The sequence below is a fragment of the Athene noctua genome, chromosome 6, assembly GCF_965140245.1.
Source record: "Athene noctua chromosome 6, bAthNoc1.hap1.1, whole genome shotgun sequence".
NCBI classification, from domain to species: Eukaryota; Metazoa; Chordata; class Aves; order Strigiformes; family Strigidae; genus Athene; species Athene noctua.
The window spans coordinates 7,246,300-7,271,391 of record NC_134042.1 but is presented as its reverse complement, the minus strand read 5'-3'; the positions used below and the strand labels follow the sequence as shown (position 1 = coordinate 7,271,391).

Here is a 25,092-nt window from a genome sequence, read left to right as displayed (position 1 = left end):
AACAAAAGAAACTATGAACCATTTTAAGGCTGTGGAGATAAGTGATTGATACAATATTATTTTAAGCACACTTTCAAGCTGTTATGTTGGAATACTCTTTCCACTAAAGAATAGTTCTTGTTTCATATACCAGACACACATTAGAAAAGAAAACGAACTCCTTAGAAAACCTTTGCCTTTTCATTAACTGCCTAATGCTTTTTCCTGTCCTCTCTGAAGGAAACTAAATTGGAAAATTAAACATGTTACACTCCTGCTAGTATGCCTGAAATGTAGTGTATTTATTTAAGAGAAAGCTGTAATTCCTCAAGTGAGGATTCTTATACTTCCTAGAATGAAATACTTGGCTATTCTATGCAGGTTGAAAAAGCAAAGCAGTCAATATAGAAGTGGCTGGAAAATCACAGGAAACTAAGACTTTGGACTATATTATAAAGTATTTTGATTCAAATAATTCTAACAGTTCTCTTTCTTAAGTAAAAACAAAGTCTTATACAATGAATCCTCTAAATTTCTATAATCCACAGCTGATCTCAGCTTGTATTACTAGCAAAAGAAACTAGCATTAAATACTTTACACTCTGGAAAAGAGACTAAATGATATCTCACTATAATTACCACACCCAAAATGTACCCCCTTTGACAAGCCTCAAGAAAACGGAACCGTTTTGCTAATAAGGCAAATAGGATTCACCTTAAAGCAGTGGTATCAATTCACAGACAAACCTGAACATATTCCACATTTTCAAAAATGTCTCCGCGGTGATAACGAACAGGCTGGTCCCACTGGCAGTGCAAGCTATGCTGCTGGTTGCCCAGTCTACAAATCTGATGATTCCCTGCAAAGCACAAAACAGTTTTTTGTTAGATAGATAGATAGATAGATAGATAGATAGATAGATAGATAGAAGTGATGTTTCCAAAGAGACAAAGACAGCATACACTCAACCCCTCCACCCCTAATTCAGTCAATCTTTTTTATTTATTTAATCAGCACATAGGAAATGCTATCTTCAAAAGACTCAAAAAACCCCCCGTTCAAGAACATATTACAATCTCTTGTTTTAATAAGTAAAACACAACAGCCACTCACGGCCGTCTTAATACACTAAGAAGTTATGTCCTGACATTAATCTGAATATGTGCAATTCTCCATTGCTATAATGAGCATGAACTCTAAAAAGTTGTACCTAATTGAGCTTCTTTTGCCATCTGTGTCTCGTGAATGATGTTCCTCAAGATTTGTTCCTCCTGGATGAGCTTGTACTTGTCTAAAACATCTTGTTGCCTAAGGTAATGGTCATGCTGCTTCTGATATTCCTTCAATTCATTTAATGTTCGCTGAAGTGATCTTGAAAGTTCAACAGTAAAATAGATTTACTTTGAATGTTTTTTAGAACAGCAGCTTTTCCTACAGTGTTGCACATTTTCAACTTCAGGTTTCTTAAAGTATTCTTATAAATAATTTTATTGCATAGTCAAAGAAATATAGAAAGTTGAAAATCATTATTCTATTTGAAATGTAAGTAATTGCTGTAACAGAACAACAAAAGTGTGACTGTATGAACTATCACTAGGATGTTTCTTTAGTTACCTATGCTGGGCTTCCAATTTTTGCTCAAGTTTTTGCTGACATAGGACAGCATGCTTCCTTTTTACAGCTTGCTCAAACCCTGGTTTGGCCTGTAGAGCATGATCGTAACACAGGACTGAGTGGTTGTACTCTCCAAGCATCTGAAGAATGACCAAGAGAGAAAATTAGCTATTGTTCAGTAATAGTTAATAGAAAATATTCCATTTTTAAATAAGTCATTAACCCGAATTTTACATTGTGGTAACAAGCAGCCTGTCATTTCTGAAACTGAAGACACTGTATCTGCTAGAGAAAGGCTGCAGGAGAATTTTCCTGCAATTTTCTTCCAAGTGCAGATAAAAACCTTTGCTGAAAGACAGACTTTTGGATGAAAATATCTTGACAGAATCTTAAGCGTTAAGCATGAAATGCATGCGGAACACAGACACGTTGTAAGAGTAAAGCATTACAAGTCAAGCCACAAAGATTAAGTAATTGGTTTTCTACAAGTCTTGGAAAATAAAGATGGTATTTACTGCATATATATTTCCCAAAGTGTAATAGCTGGTAAAGAAGTCACTGTAATCCAGAGCTGCATGGACCACAATAGCTGCATCTGCAGAGAAGTGAGCCCGGTGCAGAATATTTGCCAAATTTACCAGTGCAATATCTTTATTTTGCCTAAAAGAAGAAAAGAAAATGAAAAGAAAAAACAGACATTAATAGAAGGTCAGACTGTGTAAGAATCATGCATAAGAATACATTTGTCAGTCACATATTCAATGTAATTTGGTAAAAAAAGGTCTAAACTATATATATGCCTAGTATCTTACAAAAAGATTAGGAACAAGTAACATGGATTACTCTTTAGAATACAGTCTTAGAAACTAAAACCTGTTTACTAATTAGGATAACTAGAAAATCAATCTGAAAAGAAATCTTTATTAGCAATTCTTACCTTGAAGAAAAATGAAGGGCACGCATGGCACATTCTACTACTTGGTACGGCTCATTCTTTATTCTCCAGTAAAAAGAAGCCATATTATAGAGAACCCAGGAAGAAGAGTTCTGCAGTAAAGAGAAACACATGAATTGTACTACTCCTAAGACATGAACTAGAAGGTTAATCAGGGCTTTAATTACTATGTGATGGAAATATGAGCGCCAAACCTGCTCTAAATTACCCTCTTCCTCTGAAAAGCTGCCATTTGGAGATAGTTATGAATGTTCAGGAAGAATGAAACAGCATCTAAAGGTAGTAAAGAAACAGAACTTCTGCCTTTCAGACAGGTAAAAATTAAAAATGAGATGAAATGAGAGGTGACTGTAGTTTAAGCATCAGGGGCTTAGCTGGACTTCAATAAGAGTTCCTATATTTTACAGGAAGGCATTTAATAAAAACATACACATTTCAGCACTATTGTTTCTTCTTTGTTCCTTTAAGTACCTGCATTTTTGTTTATTACTTTTATTATTACTTTAACAGAGTAATGAATGTGGCTTGCCAGACCATCAGTCTGTCATTAAAGATGACAGTAAGTATCTATTTACTGGCTTTGCTGATGCCTTCTCCTACCCTTGCTTGCCTAGCATAAACGTTTTTTCAGTCCGCCTTTTTGTAACTAAAACGTAAGCCAAAAACACATGTGCAAAACTAGTACTGGATCTGATAGCATGTACCAGGCATATCTAATCTTGCGAGACCTTTCTAACGCTCTCTTTGTGCATGCAGCAAGATTAGTTTCATACCTTCATTAGCCCGTCATAAATACGATGACCTATTTCCTCTATACTTCTTCCCAGCCTCCGTGATAAGTATGTGAAGATTGGATCTTCTTTAGGTAACAAGGGTGCGGAAAGATTAACTCTTTCTTGGACACCCTAAAATAAAAATTGAATATAGGTATTTGCTGACACTTTAACTAAAAGAAGAGAAATATACACAAGAGCTTAACTCCCAGGAAAATTTGCAGCTTGGTGATTTTACATTCCTATCATCCTTTCGTATCAAGATCTTCGGAACCTGACAGGATAATGTCACATCTGATGGATAAATAATATATATTACTGCAGATAGGCAAACATTAGAAGTAGACAAAAGCAGCCTCTGCTTGTGAACACTAAAGGAGAAATCTTAATTTCTGGTAGCACTGTGTACCTGGCAGCTTCCTGATTTCACTAATGAACCACTGAAGCACATAACTCCTGTTTGTCAGGTTACAGGCACACTATGAGAGTATCCCTACATCTCTTCTTCTCTTTCTTCCTTCCCCAATAACAAACAAACTTCCTTCAAAAGTACATATAGACCCAGGAACAGAGCTAAAAAACTTCAGTTCCTGTTTTTTCCATAAGAAAATCCTTATTTGTAGATGAAAAGTTATTTTAAAGACCTGCAATAAAAGAAATATCAAAATACAAGCACTGAAGTTGTGTCTTCATTAGAAAATTTGCTCATATAATATTGTTGACAAAAACAATTTTTGCACCACACTTCCACTGTAACCTTTCTAAAGCAGATGAACTTTGTACTAGTAAAGAACAATTATCTCATCCTCTGGGTTAGGGCTTGGCACTCAGATACCAAAGAAAGAGTCAAGTGTGTTAGAAGCTACAGACAAGCCTGCAAACAATTTTCTGACCCTGAATCTCCATACAGTTTAAGGACCATGTTCAGCACTCTCCAATTTCAACTGAAACAATTCACAAGTTCGAAGCACTTCCAGTGAAAGCTACCATTTAACTAATGAAACGTATTATGAAAACAATACTCCATTTTCCTAAAAATGCCCTCTAAAATAAGGCAAACAATGACAAAAGAGAAACAGGATACTTTAACTGGGGCACAATTGTGGTTTAAAAAAAGTCTGAAACAGTCTTGAAAGATTACAATACCTTTCAACCGTGACTGAGACCTACCAGTAAGTTTTCTATTCCTCTTCCTGATGGGGAAAAAACCATACTTGCATTTGCTTACTTACCCGTAAGTGCTGAAAAGCGTGAATACTGTATGGAAGATCTAGAACTTTTGTACAGTCTGGCTGCTGCAGGTCTGGAGGCACTGGTGACTTTGTGTCTATATAGTCTTCAGGGCTGAGGACATAACAACATAATACAGCAGACTCCAGATTAAAATGCTGCTAAAGTTCATAAGAGACAGTATTGTAGTTGACAGACACAGTATTCTGATTTGAGCATTACAAAAATCCTGTGTTTGAGCAGATAATTTTTGATGTCTTCCCAGATTCCAGCTGAATCAGGATGTCATCACTATAGGATAAAGTAAATAAATTTCTGTCTGCTTTAGAGAAAACATCAACATTTGGATAGCCTCCAAAATGCATGAGCATCAACCTCATGTATCATTACTATGATTAATGATCTATCTGCCAGGAAAATGGCAACGCAAGCAGATTAGAAGACTCTTCAACTGAAACAAGCAAACCCCAAGTATTAGCAAGAAGCCTAAATGAAGGTATCTGAGGATAAAATTAATCTTTTCCCACTTCAAGTGGTCATATGATTATGTTAAAAAATTAAAACTACAAAACCGAAACAGTCAGCCTTGAAGATGAATTACCAGTGAAGCTGAATGTCAAGCAGACTGTCCACACATCCTTCACTTGCTAAACACAGGGGGTGAAGTATGACCAGGAGGTTCAACAGTTTGGTAATCAACAGAATTTCATTCAAATTTAAGTCAAGACAGTTCTCACGACCAGAAGTGTATCTAGCTCAAAATACACAAAGTACACGCAACCCCTTCTACATGACGCACTTCAGTTTAATTCACATGTCTGGTCATATCAGTAGAGTTACAGTGGTAGAACTGACTGGGAGCCTTGGAACAGAACGGAGAAGTTTCAGGGTAGAACTAACATGGACAGTTTTTGGGAAACAGCTTTTATGTCGTACCCTTTCATTATCAGTAGCAGAGGTTGTTTCAGTTTTATTTCATGCTGACACAAAATAAAACAACTGTCATCTAAAGAACAGATAGTGATAGTATTTTTCTTTTTACTTGCATTTAGAGGTTTTGTTGATTTTTTTCATTCAGTAAAGATCTTAAAATATAAAACATCTTATTACCGGATATCTTTGCTCTCTAAGGTGATGTACGTGCCATCATATAGATCTAGGTCCCCCAAGGGCACCTTTGCTTTAATGCAGTCCGGATCCTCTTTATTATGCCTTTGTTCCAGCCCTGTGTCTCTGTCCTCATTTTCTTCTATATGAATCTTTTGAGCAACTAACTGCTTCTGTAGGAACAAAAAAAAAAAGAAACAGAAGAATGCATACTGACGAAAGCAAACTCTACAGTTGCTAGGAGTTGAAGAGTCTAACTTTTTCCTTAAAACAAAGTCTATTTGAAGAAAATCTAAAGCAATCTCTTCAAATTTTGGGACTATTTCCTTGTATTTTATAACATTTGTAGGACTTGTTTCTTTCATTTAGATGGAATATAAACACTTTCATGAGAAGTACTACAACTTGAACAAGTCCTTATTTCTCCTTCTGTACCTAAAAAGAGGGCTAAGAACATTCCAAATTCATGATAGGCAATTCAGAAAAAGAAGGACCAGTTGTTAACTTTTCCATATTTGGACTCTTCTCCACTGTTAGACCTCATGGAAATAATATTAGAGACTGTAAACAAAATGAACTTCTTAACCACTCAGTGTGCTAAGTACCATGCTAATTTCTATAGATCAGCTTAGGACGTGCCTTAGGAGCTATCTTTCACCCTATAAAACTCACAGGTATTGATTACTGTGAGCAGTGAATGGCCTGAGGATCTGTCCCAGCACAGTAAGCTCTATTTAATTCTCACCTAGATCTGCAAATTGAAAACCCATTAAATATTATGAGGATTTGTATATGTGAAATGAGAAGAGATTTTACATTTTTAATTAAAGCCATACACATTTGATTACCCACTACTATGCAGTACTAGAGAGATAAATAGTAGCAGCAACTTGTACCAATCTTACAATAGATAACTTCTGCTGAAAGTCATTCGTATGCCACAAATTGTACGTTAGTAACTTCCAAACCCACAATCCATGTCCTGAAAAGCTTACAATTATTGTTCCATCCATAGCTAAAATGTCCATTACCACAAAAATGAGTATACCTCAATGCGAAAGACTGGCTGAATACAGTCACACGAGAGGCAGTCCTGCTTTTTTCCCCTCCCTTTCACTTCTCCCATTCACCTAAAGCTGCCTCTGGTGCTCATCGAACCTCCCATTTAGCTATTTATGCTAAAAACCAAAACTGACACAAGAAAAAGGAGTGTTCGGCCAGAAGAAAGGCTGTGCCATGTTAGTTTGCCCAGCCCATGTTATATTTAAACTCTAGTTTAAGTTATCAGTTCAAAGTTCATGAAAGTCCTTTCCAGAAGGGTGTTCTCAGACCCTTTTTCAATAATAAATGGGCTTGAAGAAAAACAGAGGTGACCTGCTCTGTATTCTTCTGGAATATAGTAGTCAGCAACAGAACCCAGTACCTGAACGACTTTACTTAAAAATGTTAGGATTTATGGATAACAAGAGGGAATGATGCAACTGGGTACAATGATAACCAGTTGAGCAAACTTGAGGCACAAAATTCTTGAGATCTGAGAGATTCTTCATCTTTTCACTGAAGCAGAATTATGCCACAAATGATTTACGTTCCACATCTAAATCTATCACTAAAAAGCCTGTGAAAAAAAAAAAAGCCTGTATTTTCAGAAATTAGTTAGTACTTAACATTAAGCTTTACCTCTAGTTCTTTGAGGTAGTTAACTGTTGTTTCTTGTCTCATTAGTATTACCAAATCATGCGGGTTCCTCAAGTTCATTGGTGAATCCACCTGCAAGACATTTCAACAGTGCATCATGCGAGACATTCTCCTAATTGGAGCAATTTTAAAAGGTATGAAGTTATATTCATTCAACTACAGTTTGCCTGTCAGGAGGTTTTCTGTCCTCTGAGCATTCATAATATGTCCATAATTTAAATCTGTACTTCAAGCAATGTTGTTATTTGAGAATTCAATTCAAACCATGCTTTAATTTTAAACCTATTTTAGTTTATTCAGGTACACAAATTCTAAGCGCAAGGCAAGCAAATTTCTTACAACATACTAAGAGTACTTACTGCTGAAATACTAGGTACCTTAAACTTCAATTGCATAAACCTATTTTCTTTTATAGCTTTAAAATTCCTGCATCATGTCCCTCAATAGGCATAAATTACTTCCGTTTCAAGTCAGCTCCTCCATGCAACTAATTTAAGACACCAGCCTAGCAGTAAGACCTATTGCCTTTAGAATTAAGATGTAAACAACAAAATCAAGAGGTAAGCAGACGAAGACTGAAAGCTCTGATACAGGAGACAGTGCTTCAGTTTCCCCAGCTATGCACAGGGATTGGCAGCTCAATGAGGAGTGACATTACAGTTAAGTCACAGACAAGAGTGGTTACATGCCAGACTTTCACTGGTCCCTAACTGGGACCAGTAAGCTATGGCACTTCACTCCACAGCTGAAACACCCCAGCTGTGTCCTCATGCCAAATCAATGCTGCTGCCTGACCAGGCTGGGGAAAAGCCACTGCAGTTATGAAGGTGGTGTGTGAGCACCTTAGCTGATCCGAAGGCTCAACTTCCAGGCTTCCAGCCCCATTTCCTCCCACCTGCCAGTGTGATACCAGTTAGTCCTGCATGGCAGCTCTGGTGCCCACCAGGCTCTCTTGCAAGCTAACCCAATCTCAGTAGTAGAAGAGGACACAATCCCCTAGGAGGTGCTTTATCCGAACTAGTACTCGAAATTAGCTCACGGAGGATTCAGTATGAGAACAGAAGCAAGGAAATGGACAGGAGTATGTGATGGCAGGATGAAAGGACAAAAGGTGACAAGGACAGCAAGCTCTCACATTTTAACATAATGACTGTTGAGGTAGATGGTCTACACTAAGATATTCCTGGATCTGCTCAGTTTCCTTAAATGCTTTCAGGATATGGAACTAGCTACTGCATAAAGATGTAAGCACTACCTGGCTGTTAGCGCTGATATCTCCACGTGGGATGTCCACCCCCATGATGTCTGTCCAAACTTGGTGACATCACAATTTACTAGAAAAGTCTGCCATATATACATGTGCAGGAGAACCTCCTGCTCTTCATTTTTTTGTCAACTTTCCAAACAACTTGGACTCATTTCTGGGACTCTCTCTTACTGCAGAGAACTTCGACAGGACAACAGCAAGGTTCCTGGTCATTTTAATATTTAATGTATCTTGATTAATCCTTGGGCCATGTTTTCTTGGCTGTGAGACAGATGAGAAGCTCAAATCTACTTTCTTTAGACTGACTGTGAAGTCTACATTCTTTGCAAGCCTTCCTACTGAGCATTGATCCTATCCTCTAAGATGAAAACATTTGTTCCTTTTATCTCCCCCCTCAAAAAAACTCTAATGGTGGTTTTGGCTAAATTTAGCTAAGTATCAAAAGCTGAACTGCTTCTTTTAGCATGGAGCCATTCTGGTGTGTGGCTACCTACATATAACATTTTCTGCCTGAGCAAATTAATTTTCTTACATCACCAGTAGAATAGAAAAGAATAGGTGCTACTGCCACCAGTTAATTTTTACCCTATGAATGTGGAGATTATGGATTTAACTGTTGCCAATAAAGGGTGAGCAAGTATCTGCAACGATCCAGAGAAGCACAGAAAATACTGTTTCAAAAAAACCTAATGATGTTGTTAGCTGAAGTACTACTTAGTCGTATTTCATATTTCCTCCTTTGGGCCCCACCTCACTTTGAACTGGTTGCACACAAAACTAGAGTCATGCACTGCATGTAGCACCTATTCATGCCTCATTTGCTAGAGAAACTACCATGGTATGTGCAAGCTTATGAGAGATGAATTTGCAAAGAAAACAAGGGAAAGTTTTACTGTGTTTAAAGCACTTGATCACCCATTCAAAAACAACACTGTTCCTCTGACATCTAAAGGCTGCTGGCATGATACTACACAATCACGGGGAGCAAAGTCAACTATGAGCTCCACTTTCAGTGACAAACTGCATCTGGGGAGCGATTGCTTGCAGGAAGTTATGTAGGCATCACCGTTTAGAAAGTCTTATTCTGAAAGATGAAGGATCTCGGCTTATCGCTCACTCAGAAGCAGAATGATATCCAGGGACAGCTTCTGGTTTTAACTTTCAATAAAAGTCTCAGGAGTGTGAGGTCTGAATTTAGCATTTGGGAATTTGGAGCGGTATGTTACCAATCCAGCATCGGCGTGTTGACAGAAAAACAATGCAACAAGAACCAAACTCCTATCAACTATTACCTGGCAGCAGAAATCAAAGTGACAACTACAACGTTGCTGAATTTGTTTGTAAAGTTACGTCAGTCCAACAGGAAATCATCTCAAGTTAAGCAGCATGCATGATATATTTCTTTAGTCTTCAGATTTTCACTTCCAGATCTGACCTCAGTTTGTAATCAGCAAATAAGCACTTTCTAATAATAGCAAAACCCTTCAACCTAATAGAAGGTTATTATTATTAAATAAACGTAGCAGTCATTATCACTTTAAGACCAATGCGGTGTGTAAACAAAAAACTCTAAAACCAAAACTTTACGAGTAAAATCCAACCTTATATTTATTTACATCTGATCATTTCTGACTCTGAAAGTTCAAGACTTCCACTGCAAGAAATTATCAAAGACTATTATTACCTCCTAAAAATAAAAATCCATTTTAGGTGCAATAATTTCAAAGATAATTTGAATGGAAAAACTAAGCAGCTACACCAGACAATCGTGCAAGGTTTGCAGAGAAAACTTGACCCAGCACACCCACTGCGTTCAGAGTACTTTTGGCAGCTTGTAAAATATACTGTGTCATGTAAAATACATACCAGTTCTCATACTCTTTAGTTCATACCTTTAGAGTATGAAGGCATTACAAAATGATAACTGAGGAAATAAAAAGCATTCAGATCTGAAAAAAAATGCTATACGACACAAAGGAAACTGGATTCTTAATTGAAAACCACAGGAGATCTTATGGTATCATGGCTGCAAATGAGGAAAATAATGCCAACTTGGCACTCAACAGGTATCAGTCTGGAGGATGATGGTGCTCGAACTTAAGAATTTCATAGAATTTAAAGTGCAATTTCCTGATCTGCTTAGATTGATTCAAAAAATCACCCTGATGCCCAGCAGGGAAATCCTCTCTTTTCTTACTACCTGCAATCTTACGGCTCCACTAGAAACAGGCCAGCCAATTCAGCTGAAAAGTAACTTAAAAGATTAAACAATTAGTTTGCAGCCAGATGGGCAGGCTAGTCTGAATTGGCCTCAGGTGAGCACTTCATCACCCCCCTCTGTAACGACAGCCACGTGGGTCTCAAACTGCAACCTGGTCCTCTCAGATCCAGACAGCAATACTGTCAAGACTTCTGGTTCGTTACCCACTTTTTTACAACATCTCTCCCCCTGATCAAATTGGCTTTCTTTTACAGTGCCAGCTGTTTCTACAGCTGGAAAAAGACAATGCTGACCTGCTCAGCTGTGAAGAGCACCAATACCGCATTTGCCATCGAGGGCAGTAATGCCACCTGATGAAGAGCTTAGCACAGCGAGCGGGTAGTAAATAAACATATAATATCTGCATAACCCGCAGAGGTAATAGTAGCAGCAGTTCTAAAGATAAGTGGGCAGCAGCACGGGCTGAAATCAGAGCCCTGCAGGGTTCCCCCCCTGGGTGCTCACACTTTGCCCCATCCTTGCTGCTGGTGCTGCTTGTGCTCGAGTGTCACTGAGAATCTTCCTGCTTTCCAGTGCAGTCATATCCCAAACCCCAGAAAATTATACCCTGAATAAAAACATAAGACATGCTGGGCTGCTGATTAGAAAAATTCAAAGAGACAACACACACTGAAGATTTGGAAGAGCCCTCTCTCGTCAAGTAATTCTTTAGTCAGACCTACAAGAGTCCAAATAAAATCTATTTGATGGGTACCTGGAAAGTGTTCTGGACTACACACCTCTTCCTTCCCACAAGAAAAATACTCTAAAGACTCCAGGTAGATCTTAGAAGATACTGGTTTCATTCAGTCTCACGTCATGCTTGTGCTCTTACAGACACTCCGTCTGTATTTAATAGTCACTCACAGACTGATCTGGTTGTGGAAATGCCTCCAGTTTCATGAAAGTATCTAAAACAAAACACGAGGACATTGGTTCCACCACAGAAGTTCTGCATTAAATATCAACTTATTTCTTTATGTCTGTTGCCTCTGTAGTTGAACTACTTCTTCATGGCATCCATTAGAGAAAGTAAGCAGCATGAATGGTACTGGATCATCGTGAGGAAAGAGCACATTACAGCCACAACTGGATATGCTCTTATGATACAAATGGTATGTATTTACTAGCTCATAGTCATAGCTCCCCTCTTTTATGACAGCTCAGGTATTTGTAAATAATTGTGTACTGAAAGCCTCCTGCTGTGAAAGAAAGGGTGTATGTGGCCCCTGTCTTACTAAAGCTTCACCAGACTTGCTGACCATACAGTCCTGGGACCACTGGAATGATTATAAGTTTGTATTTGTTCTGAGCACTGCTGAGGATGTGTGCAGTACAGTGTTTGCATTTAATGTCAGTTTTTAAACAACTACCTAGTAAGGAAAACAGAACAAAACTTTGCTCTGGCAACTAGTATAGGTCTGACTTCAACACTTAGAACTTTATTAGAGGGCAGGGTATTCCAAAATATGTCATGTTTTATTTCAATTGTTACAGCTGCAATTGTTCTCTGATTCTTCTTTTAACTTTAGGATTGAATCAAATGCCAGGCAGGACTTGGTCTCACTTCAGTGTGTTATACTTTCTTCCCTGCCACACAGGAAGCTGCAGATACACATTCCTCCCCAAACACCGCCACCACCCGTGCCCCAGTGTTAAAAATCTCTTCACATTTGATGCTTCCTTTCACATTTAAGGCAGGAGCTGAGGATGTTACCATAAATCCAAATTGCATTAGAAATGGTAGCTTTGCTTTTATGTGATATAGGACAGTGGCCTGCTGTACTACAGATTCTTCACCCCTTCATGCAAAATCTGTTGTGCCTCATTGTCTCATTAGGGGAGTCAGACAAGTGAAAAACAAAACAGATACTGTGATGTAGCTGATCTTTTGCAAAATGTAAACAACTCCCCACAAGTCTCTGCTGGGATGAAACGGAACAGATGCCAACCTGCAGACCACCTAGAGCCTCGTGGTGAGGAGGGCAGAGACTCCTGTGCCAGAACAGATGCTTGTTCCAACTTACTGATTTTTAACTCAAAGAGTTAGGCTAATGGCAAACTACCATGTTCATTTACTCCTCCTCCAAAGTGCTGAAACGGTGACATTCAAGATGAAGTGCTTTAAATGCAAGAATCTGACTATAATTCAAACACAGTAAACAGGAAAAAAAATGGTGCTGAAAAGCTTTCCTTGAACCTCTGACGGCTACTATAGCTCCACTGCAGAAAGCCTGCCAGTAAATCCACTCTTAGAATAAGCGTTCTCTGTTCAACTGTGCCCAAAGGTGAAAGTTTCTTTATAAAGCACAGTTCAAATTTATTCACTGTCACAAAGTACACTAAGAACCTGATTCAGCAAGAAACACACAGAATTTGTGTAGCAAAAAAAAAAGTCACTGAAGTTGAAACAAATCGTGAAGTTTTAGAGTCTCTTGTGTTACCTGCATGTATCAAAGTCTCTGAATAATTAGAATTGTAAGGTTTGCATGGCAAGGTTTTGGTAGCAGGGGGCCACAGGGGTGGCTTCTGTGAGAAGGTGCCAGGAGCTTCCCCCATGTCCAACAGAGCTGGCTCTAAGACAGACCCACTGCTGGGCAAGGCTGAGCCCATCAGTGATGGTGGTAGCACCTCTGGGTTAACATATTTAAGAAAGGAAAAAAAAACCTGGGAGGGCAACTTAGCCAGGAGAGCAGAGTGACAACCCTGCAGACACCCAGGACAGTGAAGAAGGGGGAAGAGGTGCTCCAGGCACCGGAGCAGAGTCTCCCCTGCAGCCCGTGATGCAGCCCGTGGTGAGGCAGCTGTGCCCTGCACCCATGGAGGCCCACGGGGGAGCAGATGCCCACCTGCAGCCCAGGGAGGATCCCACGCTGGAGCAGGCGGGTGTCCGAAGGAGGCTGTGACCCCGTGGGAATCCCACGCTGGAGCAGGCTCCTGGCAGGAGCTGTGGCCCCGTGGAGAGGAGCCCACACTGGAGCAGGTTTGCTGGCAGCACTTGTGACCCCACGGGGGACCCACGCTGGGGCAGCCTGTGCCTGAAGGACGGAACCCCTGGAAGGGACCCACGCTGGGGCAGTTTGTGAGGAACGGCAGCCCGTGGGGAGGAATCATGCTGAGAAGTTCATGGAGGACTGTCTCCCATGGGCGGGACCCCATGCTGGAGCAGGGGAGGAATGTGAGGAGTCCTCCCCCCGAGGAGGAAGGAGTGACAGAGACAACGGGTGATGAACTGACCACAACCCCCATCCCCTGCCCCCCCCCCCACCACTGGGAGAGAGGGGGCAGAGAAACTGGGAACAAAGCTGAACCCAGGAATAAGGGAGGGGTGAGGCAAAGGTGTTTCAAGATTTAGCTTTTATCTCTCATTACCCTACACTGATTTGGCTGGCAGTAAATTAAGTTTCTTTTCCCAAGTCAAGTCTATTTTACCCATGACAGTAATTGCTGAGTGATTTCCCTGTCCTTACCTCAACTCATGAGTGTTTTGTTATATTCTCTCTCCTCTATCCAGCTGAGGAGGAGAGTGATAGAGCAGCTTTGGCAAGCACCTGGCATCCAGCCAGGGTCAACCTGCCACACTTCCAGTGTATTTTTCTCCACAATCCAGTTATATTGCACCAGGAAGTAAGTTTTTAAAATGAGGGTCAATGAATGCCTCAGTCAACTATTTTTAGGTAAGGCTTTTTTTAAAGTATGGTGGAAATCCCACTGTTAACTGAGGCACAGGAACACTAAAATCAGAATAGCTGTTAGTGCCTCTGCACATCCTAAAAGCGTCTACTACACGCAGAAGGCATATTAAGACAGAAACAAGCTGGAAAAAAATCCTACATCAAACGATGGTATACAGCAAAGCGGGCTCCTTGTACGTGTTTTATAGGCTTGTTTTACAGACAGTGGATCTTTTGTCACTGTACTTGTGAAGGCAATTCCCACTCAAATAGGCTGAAACTCCTTGCAGTTTCAATCGGGAGCAAAGGATCTAAAAACTGATGCTTGCCTTTTGGTATATTCTTGCTGTCTTGATACTCACCACTCCAACATGATGCTACCATGGCATTTCTGAAAAAGCCACAAAAAATTCTGTACACGTTTTGGTGCAAGACAAGCTAGAAAACTGGAAAATATATGCTTTGGCTTAAACAAATGATGAGCAGTGAGTGTCAGAAGGTACTTGTTTGTTCCAAGCAACGTCACTGAAAAATTCACACAGAAAAATAATGTTGAAATTAGTTTTTATAATAAGCATTGAGCCGTCTCAAAGCTTACAGCCGCAGAATCTGTTAACAAACAGTGTTAGGTGTTTGGATATTAAGAGTAGCTGCACTACAGGGAAAACAGAAATTTTAAACACTTGTAGCACTTCAAACATAAAAGCTAACAAAGTTGCAGTATTATTGAATAGGTCTGCTCAACAGAGATCACTTCCAAAGAGCGCACTGGCTATGATTATTGTAGATAACAGATCTAAATACATCAAAGGAAAACAAGACTTTATGTGTAACACCACTTGTCTGCAATATGGTGTTAGTCATACTTAAGGGTACAAAAGAAATTTCTAACATGTATATTCTAGTTCAGGTTTATATTCTACAGCAGCAAAGCAGATGCCAGCTCGACTCAGATCAACTCATGTATGTCTGTAATGAACACGTACTTGTTTTTGTAAAGGCAGACTGGTTCCTGCTGCCTGCTCACTGCCTAATCCTAAAAATTCTGCGTTCTCATGTTGAAAGTAGAGAAAAAGAAAAATACTAATTAGAATCATAGAATACAAAGATGTTCAGGGGGCTGGAACACCTCCCCTGTGAGGACAGGCTCAGAGAGTTCGGGGTTTTTCAGCCCAGATCCAGGGAGACCTTAGAGAGGCCTCCCAGTACTTAGAGGGGCTACATGAAAGGTGGGGAGGGACTCTTGATCAGGGGTGTAGGGATAGGATGAGGGGTAATGGTTTTAAACTGAAAAATGGTAGATTCAGATTAGATATAAGGAAGACATTCTTCCCTGTGAGGGCGGTGAGGCCCTAGCATAGGCTGCCCAGAGAAGCTGTGGCTGCCCCCTCCCTGGAAGGGTTCAAGGCCAGGTTGGACGGGGCTTTGGGCAACCTGGGCTAGTGGAAGGTGTCCCTGCCCACAGCAGGGGGTTGAAACTAGATGATCTTTAAGGTCCCTTCCAACCCAAACCATTCTATGATTCTATGAATACCAGGTTGGAAGGGACCTCAAGGATCATCCGGTCCAACCCTTCTTGGCAAAAGCACAGTCTAGACAAGATGGCCCAACACCCTGTCCAGCTAATCTTAAGTGTCCTATGTTGGAGAATCCACCACCTCCCTGGGGAGATTATTCCAGTGGCCAATTGTTCTCACTGTGAAAAATAACTTACAAGATACCTAAAAAAAAGTTAAGCCTCAGCAGTAATTTCTTCAGCAAATGAATAGCAGACAACCCACTGGGTTTTTTGGTTAAACTTTAAGGGAAATGACTTTATCCAGTGGTGTATTTTAAGAGATTTATAGCACACGTCTTATTTCCTAACTGGGTAGTAACAGGTAGGGATTCAGGTTTAAAGGAAAAAAAAAAAAAAAGAAGTTCAGCCACATGAAATAACAGTGGATTTCACAGTCTCGCTGAGTTTGCTCTTTCGGGCTCTGATGGGGCCTTCATGCAAACATGTGCTTGGGTCACTTCCAGGCTATCCTTTTGCTGTGAAACTCACAATATGGAGAAGACATGCTGGGCACCAAGCGCAGCGTTCACCACAGAATAATCCGCTCTGAACACTTGATTAGTATGATCTTGTCAGTTTGTGCTACCCTGACATTAAAAGTGATGGGAAACAGGATGAGAGGCCAGGAAATCAAAGTGTGAGGATGTTAAGAGAAATGGGACCTGAGACTCACCCTGTGCCAGGAGGACAAGGCTGTATGGAAACACCAGGAGAGGGAAGAGCGAGAAGGACACAGTGCCTACACACGGTCAGAGCCACTGCTGGGGCCTTCTGGACTTACAAACTGAACCACCTCAGCATATATTACTATGCTGGGCTAAATCCAGACATTTTTGTATTGAAGCTTTGCTGTCAGCAGTTAAAACCTGGCATAAGGTTACCTGCTAGACTGTGGCAGGCATGAGGGGACGGGCACCAACAGCTGTATTTCAGCAGCTCTTTGGATGTGCCTCTTAGCTCCTCCACCTCAGATGCAAATCTTTTCACTGTTCTCAACTCAGCAGCAAAGCTACTTCTCTACCACCACTGCCCCAAAGAACAAAAAATTTGCATTTCTGACTGCACTCCACATACAGCCTACCAGAAGGCCTATTTTTATCGAATTTGGCTCTAGCTGTGACCTTCACAGCAATACAGAAGGACAGAGGCTGCACTCCCCTGAGAGCCCAGCGTTAGTGAAGTGTGGTTTTAGGTCAGCAGCACCCCATCAGGGACAAGGACGTTAAACATCTCAACCATTCACTACACAAAATGTTCAGGTTCAAGCTTTTCAAATTTACTTATGAAAAGGCAGAAAATTTAAAGTGAAGGGTTTTTTAAAAAATATTATTTTTTGTACTAGAAGTAGGCCTAAATCGTACAGTCTTTTGGTGATCAAGAGAGAAGTTTTAAAACAGCAAGTTTACCTTTTCCTAGGGACAAGCTGACCTATGCTTCAAAACCACCATGCTTCAGCTTGTCACCCTAGGGCTGGATGACAGGATGAACTGCAGCAGACTCACACCAACCTCCAGCCTAGGTAGGTCTCTGCACACACTCGGAAAAGGGCACTGGCAACTGTTTTGGTGAAGGCATGCTACGTTACACACTTCAGTAAGAATGAACACTTTTTTTTTTTTCCCTTTTGTTTAGCACACAACAGACTTGGAAGGATAAGAAATTCTGTCAAGAAGAGGTCATGTGGCCAAGCAAACCAACCTTTAGAGAAAGAGCAAAGCAAACATCCACCTGTCATTTTCAAGATAGTACTAACTGCTTAATATATTGCAGAAGATGCTTTTGAAAGTAGCAAATAGATTTTTTTTTTTATTTGGCTGCACTAGGTTTTCAGCTTTCTTTAGTTTTGGATGGCTTCTTCTTTAGTCTTGAATGTATGGACCACTGTTCTCATCTCAACCTGTTAGCGTGCTTATGCAGTCAGATCATAGATACAGGAATGCATTAACTCTTAACGCCATCCATGAAGCATCTTGCCTTGCTGCAACTTGAGGCACACTCACATTCAAAACCACAACCAAACGAACAACTGTTAGGCAACGTCTCCCCTCTTTATTTGTACTAAGACAGAATTAAGCACACTACTGCACTGCATGAAATTCAAATATCATGTTTATGGAGTGGCTCATTTTCTTAGCCCCGAACAGGCTAACCAGCACTGCTCGTTCACTCTTTTCTCCAGGTCACCTCTAACAAACTTCAAAACACACGACAGCATATTAAAAACATAACAACTTTTTGCTGACTCAGATTCCTTGCCAGAGGCTCTCTGACCCTGGCAACACTTCCCAGTCCTGCTTTGGACCATCTGCCTGGGAGGTTTCTTTGCTCCTTTTAGTTTAGCTACTCAGAACTAACTTTTTCAGCGTTTATCATAGCCCACATAAAGGGAGTCCTTTGAATCCCCGCCAGCTTGCTCGGCTGTAATCACCTCCATCAAGGGATCTTTAGAAAGACCTTACCTCAGCCCTGATATGTCAGGTCTGAGATGACAGCAGTTGGTACCCACCAATAAAGCCACGAATGACTACTGAAACCTTCCTGCATTGCATTTAATCTGTCAGTTGTCTGTCCTCTCTTTACACCAAGTTTTTCTTTTCTCTTGAAGTACACTAATACTTCTGTAGAGTGGCTAGTTTCCCTACTGGCAGACAAGCACTGTCTAAAATCAGTTATATATTAGCCTGAACTTTATCCTGCCAGTTGTGAAATAAAAAGACTTTTTATAAGCACGTGCATTGAGGACATATAATCTCTCAGTTACTCAGCGATGATTACTCAGTCCCTGGTTTTGCAGGAACACACATCTGAAGGTGGATCCGGAGTAAGAGAAGATGAACTGATCCAGAGAATGATGTATTTGACCTCAAAACAGGCTACTTGGGCAAAAGATACAGCTTAATGGCTTTTCCCTTGATGGCTGAGACAATGAAATGTTACATGCGCTGCTGTGAATTAATTTGTTTCATCATTCAGAAATGCTCACTACAAACTGGAACAGCAGAGACTATTTAGCAAGCACTTCCATTTACTAGATGAGAGCTTGCTGATATATGGAAAATTGTTCAGTTTGCATTAATATTGCCACCCCCGTCAGGTTGTTATATCACTAGGAACTCCAGCTCAAGTCTCAGTCGAGGTATTGCTAGCAGTCTTACGCCACAGGAAAATCAATCTCACCTGAACGCAGTCCCATATTAAAGGCTTACACTGTTGCTGCACTATAAGGAGAAACAGCTAACAGAGATTTTAGGGCAATAATATAAAATACTCTCACTGTCCTTCCCTGAGATTCCAGCTATCATATTTTGTAAATAGGCCAGGATCTGTAACTTCTGCTTTCAGTTCCTCATCCATAGTGCACTTTGGTAACAAGGATAACAAGGCCCACAGTAGCAAACTAAAAGCTACAGGGAAGTCACTGGTGCTTATCTGAACATCCACGGCTCGTGGCACGTCTAGGAGGAGAATACCTGGGTCTTACTACCACCTAAGTTTGGGTCACAAATTGGGTCACCCACATCTTAATTTTATGGGCTTCATTCAGATAATGAGGTAGTCCAAGTGAAGATCAAGCCTGTTCCTCTGTAAAAAGGTGACAATCTGTAAAAATGCGTTTCAGACTGAGAATGCTAATATTTCTAAAATTAAATAATAGAAATGCTAATTAATATCACCACTCTTAGCCACCAGACAGTAATAGCCACTTCCAGTTAGAAACTGCTGTGCTGGAAGCGTTACCATCAGCAGTGCAAAGTCCAACAGAGGCTGATCACCAGCAGCATCCCTCGGGGATCAATGCTGGAGCCAACATTGTTTAATGTCTTTACTAACAACAGGGAAAAAAACTCAGCAAACCTGGTGTCCTCTGCAAATGTGGGGTGGGGGTGGCCATAGGGTAAAGTAGGGCTGCAGTGACAGAAGGAGCTGGAGAAACTAGCTGCCAGGGCCCTCACGAAGTCAACAATGGCAAGCGCAAACCCGGTGTGTCAGATGCAATAGCCCCATGCAGCAGGAAAGACTGAAGCTGAACTGAAAACAGCTTTGCAGAAGAGGATGTTTGGGCTACGGTGAGGAAACGGTACTGAGCCAGCAATGTACCCTTGCAGCTGAGGTGGCCAGCTGCACCCTGGGCTACAGCAGCAAGGCTGGAGCAAGGGGGGAGTGATCATCCCCCTCCACCAGCCACCCACCCGCTTCAGCTTTCTGTCCCCTGTTTTCAGGCCAGCAAAGCGCATCCGAGGTGGTGGGGGGCCTGGAGCACGTAACACACAGAGCAGCTGAGAGAAGCAGGCTGGCTCAGCTGCAGGGGCACACTGCTGCTGTTTTCAGCTTCCTAAAGGCAGGGTATAGAGAAGACAGAGCCAGGCTCTTCTCAAGGTGTGACAGTGAGAAGCATCGTATGTCTGTTGCTACATGGGAAATTCTAATTAGAAAAAATGAAAAAAATTCACACTGAAGGCAGCTGACCACAGGCACCCAGCAAGGCTGTCAAATCCCCACTTCTGGACACAAAATTCAGCCCAGCAGGGCCCTCAGCAACTGGATCTAGTTGGCCCTGCTTTGAGCTGAGGGCAGGCAGCATTACTCTGTGACGCTACTTAGGTTATTGAGTTTGAACCAACAGAGCTGAGTTTTATTCTACACACCAGCCTTGACTTACAGAGCTGTCTTTCAGTACGTAAGGGTGCTCCAAAATTCAAACTTGGGCTGCTGTACAGGCAGCAAGAACTAGCCCAATAGATCAATACTTGGATGTTCAAAGGAGTCTAGAGTAGTCTGGAGTACTACAGAAAAACCTGATGTGACAATGTTTTTCTACAAAACGAGAGTAGGTTAATTAGAACCAGCAGAGAAGCTGATGACACGCAATGCTCTACATACACCGAGAAGGTGAAACGCCAGACGCCCCAGAGAAACACAAGAAGCTGCACAGCCAGAGTTTGAGACAAATGTGGACAAAAGCCTCACTGAAAATGCACAAAGTAAAAATAGCCGTAAAGAACGACTGAATGGCTAAGCCTATTGGCAAAGATACAAGTTCTCATGATAAATATCAACCTAACAAAGAACATTCTGAAAAATTTAAGCAAAGGGATGCTCTGGATGGAAATTTTAGGCCTATGTCCTGTTAAGTACTTTGGTCTTGGTGTTAGCAGAAGGGTAACAAATATTTTGGAATATTGTGGTTCTACCAATGAATTAATAAATCAGTTATGAATCATCCCATTGCCAATGAATCACAGAATATCTCAAGTTGGAAGGGAACCATAAAGACACCCAAGTCCAACTCCCTGCTCCTCGCAGGACTACCAAAAACTAAACCACATGACTGTAAGAACATTTTCCAGATGCTCCTTGAACCGTGACAGGCTCGGTGCTGTGACCACTTCCCTGCGGAGCCTGTTCCAGTGACCAACCACCCTCTCAGTGAAGAGTCTTTTCCTAATGTCCAACCTCAACTTTCCCTGACGCAGCTTCATTCCATTTCCTCGGGTCCTACCACTGGTCACCAGAGAGAGGAGATCAGCACCTCCTGCTCCGCTGCCCCCCTTGAGGAAGTTGCAGACTGCGATGAAGTCACCTCTCAGCCTTCTCCAAGCTGAACAAACCCAAGTGACCTCAGCCACTCCTCATAAGTCTTGCCCTTGAGACCTTTCACCATCTTGGTTGCCCTCCTCTGGACACACTCCACCTAGTTTGATGTCCTCCTTATACTGAGGTGCCCGAAATGGCACACTGTACTTGAGGTGAGGCTGCACCAGGACAGTGTAGAGCGGGACAATGCTGCTGGACAACTGAGATTATCTGTTGGTTTTGCTGCTAACTACCAAGCCACAGTTACACTTTGGTATTTAAAACAACATTCAAATTCGCTCTAGAAAGCGCACACTCTTCTCATTCCCCAAAATACAAACAAGTGGAAAAAAAAAAGAAATTCAGAGGTTGTTATAGGGATGGCAATAACCACAAATTTAAGTATGATTTTCACAAGAGCCAGTGGGATGACAGTAACAAATACTGAAATATATCTTATGACAAAAAAACAGCACTACGCACCAGCTACTGAAGAATCTGGGTCCTCATATTCCAAGTAACACCATATTTATAATTTGAGTTTTGTTGCTGGAAATGGATGGATTAATTTTGACCATGCAGGCAAGTGAAGTTATTCCACAGATATTATTTCATCACTTCAACTACAGATCTCAAGAACTTTATACATGGAACATGGGAATGCCCCTGCTTAAAAAGCATTGGTAACTGTAATAGAACAGCTTACTGCATAGCAATGGTACAGTGGAGGCTTCTACCTGTACCATCAGTTAACAGACATAAAAAGTCGTTTCTTAAAATCAGTGCTGAATCTAGCTGATCAGATTTTTAAGTCATATTAGCTAATTATTTTTTTTCAAGTCACAGATGCTTTTCATAGAATAATCAAAACCAACACTTGACCCAAATTTGATGATATACAATTAACGTACACACAGAGATGCTCCCAGACCATTATCATATACTCTCACTACATAAAGCGGAAAAAATGAGGTGAGCTAGCTCTGGAAGTGCTGTCATTCATTAATTTATGATTAACTAGGGTGAGAGTACCTGGGTCCAGGCAGACAGCTGGAGTGCCCGAGAACAGCGGGGGCTTCCTGCAGAGAACACCCACCTCCCCGGGGACCCCAATGCTTTCTGACAGGACACCCGACCGAAAAACCTCATAAAATGAAGGGGATGTTAACAGAAACTCATCTCTCCACACTTCTTTTCCAGGGGGGGAAGGCCACATTGCTTGCTACAGCGATTAACTTTTCCACTCCAGAGGGAAACCGATCCAGCAGTTCTGCTCAAGAGCGGAGCGGACACAAAAGCGGATTTCTGGGGCTGTTCCCCTTACAACAATGAGGGAGCAAAGCAAGTGAGAAAAAACCCAAACCCGAAACACACGTCGACTCCTTCAGCCGCTCGGTCCACGAGGCACGGCGCGATACTACACTACGATGCTCCGACTGAACCCACAAAATCACGGCAGAACTGGGCACGCGGGTGCTGCTGCACCGTTTGTCTTTTTTACGTCCAGAAAGCCCGAAAAGCAACGGGTGTGTGTCTGTGTGTGAAAAATCGCAGACTCATTCGCAACGGGGGTTGCGGCAGCCGCGGCGGGGGAGCCGGCGGGGCGCCCCGGGGACGGCCCCGCACCCCACCGGGGGGGCTCCGTGGGTCCAGGTGCTGCCGCGGCCAAGGCGGGACCGACCCCGGCTCCGCGCTTAGCCAGCAGCACGGCCTGCGGAGCCGACGGCTCCCAGAGAGGCCACTGACCGAAACACGGGGCCACTTAAAGCACGGCCTCGGCTCGCTCAGACCCGGCCGTTCCTCCCCGCCGCTCCGGTGACTCTCAAACACGTTCCGCGACCGGGGCCAGCTCGCCGGGGGCGCCCCCCGCGCTGGGGCCGCCCGCCGCCGCCTCCCGGCTGGCTGCAGCGCCTTTCGGGCTTCGCACCGGGCCAACGGGCCCCGTCCCGCCGCCGCCGCGCCGCTCACCTGCTGCTGGATCTTCCCATCCTCGGTGACCACCCAGTGCGTGGTGGCAGCGGCGGGCCGCGTCCCCGAGGCCAGCAGCGAGCACAAGCCCAGGGCCCAACCGGAGAAGACCCACACCCACCCCAAGCCGCCCCGCCCGGGCGCTCCTGCCGCCGCCATCTTCCCCAATCCCGGCCTGCCCGCGCCACCCGGAACCGGAACCGCCGCCGCCGGCATCTTGGGAGGGGAAGGGCCGGGGCGGGGGCAGGAGACGGGCCCTCAGGCGGCCTCGCTGCCCCCGCCGGTAAAACCGTGGCTCGGAGTCGCTCTCCCGGGCGGGTCCGCGCCTCCGGCTTGTCCGCGGCGAGGGAGGGTGGATGGCGGCGGCAGCGCCCGCGCCAGGAGTCGAGGCACCGGCGGGCGCTCCGTGCTGCCGCACCGCTGTCCCCGAGGCCGGTTAACGGAGAGTTTCTACACTTCAGGCAGCCACCGGTAATGGCAGAGCCGCTGTTCGGAACTGCAGGCTGACTTTACATGCCAACAGAGCAGCCTATGGCGCTGCGCTGAACGCTTTCATTAAACAGTATTTTTTTTTTTATTTAATGCACGCAGAAACGGTTGCCGCGACAGCTTGAGGAAACAGACTTCTTGTCCTCAGGAAACCGAACCATACCTGCGGCTGTCCCCACTTTGTGCCAGTTCCCTGAGGAGCCAGTTGAAGTTAGCTCTGAAAAACAACACATCACTGCTCATTCCTTTTGAAGCTTTTCAGTCACACAGAACAATCTCAACTTGTCCTTTCCTATTCTAGTGAAGAGTAAAGAGCTTGTTTCCCCAGTTCGGAGCAAGATGCAAACTTTGGTCTGTTCAACCTTCCTAAGTTCGCAATCAAGCTGCAAACATTCTGCTTGGGGACACCAGACTTCCCAGAGCTTGTTAAACACTGAAGTTTGCCTGCAACTCAAACTCATTAAATAGAAACAAAGAAAAGAAAAATACAAATGGTGTTAGAGTGGTTAAAGTAGTGCAAGGGATTTGGTTTCTCAGGGTAGAAAACATTCCCACAAGTATGACAGTCCCTTACTGCTGCCAGTCTTCCCATCAGGCATAGTGTAGATTACACCTAAAAATCCTGGCTGCTACTCCAGGCCACTCTTGCTTTATCTTAAGATACTAACAAATTTTATTGCAACCATTAACATCTAGGAGGTTGAATAAGACAATGAATGACCAATTTTCACATAATCCCCAAATAAGATGTATGACATGCAGCTTTGCTAAATATTTAAATTCCTATCTAAAATTTTGCAGTTAGAAGATGAATTACCTAAAAGTTGACACAGCTAATGCAGTCTTGCCAAGATGTATTGAGCTATTTGCTATTAAGAAATACATCTATAGCAATCTTAAGTTACTAAAACAAAAAGATACCAGGGCACCCTTTTACTAAGCCAA

At 42.5% G+C, this 25,092-nt stretch overlaps 1 protein-coding gene across 5 annotated transcripts in view; it reads right to left on the bottom strand.

Moving 5' to 3' along the window:
• Positions 1-23,874, bottom strand: part of TTC17 (tetratricopeptide repeat domain 17) — a 62,455-nt gene extending 38,581 nt beyond the window's left edge. The window contains exons 1-10 of one of the 5 annotated variants that reach the window (XM_074909390.1): positions 23,659-23,874; positions 7,340-7,429; positions 5,663-5,832; positions 4,555-4,666; positions 3,323-3,454; positions 2,532-2,641; positions 2,110-2,254; positions 1,595-1,734; positions 1,191-1,351; positions 727-839 (exon numbers count right to left, since the gene is read on the bottom strand). In XM_074909390.1, coding sequence (XP_074765491.1) covers positions 727-839; positions 1,191-1,351; positions 1,595-1,734; positions 2,110-2,254; positions 2,532-2,641; positions 3,323-3,454; positions 4,555-4,666; positions 5,663-5,832; positions 7,340-7,429; positions 23,659-23,874 — 1,389 coding nt within the window. The remainder of the gene's footprint in view (positions 1-726; positions 840-1,190; positions 1,352-1,594; positions 1,735-2,109; positions 2,255-2,531; positions 2,642-3,322; positions 3,455-4,554; positions 4,667-5,662; positions 5,833-7,339; positions 7,430-23,658) is intronic. The other 4 variants (XM_074909391.1, XM_074909393.1, XM_074909394.1 and 1 more) reach the window with 4 other exon arrangements.
• Positions 23,875-25,092: the final 1,218 nt, after the last annotated feature.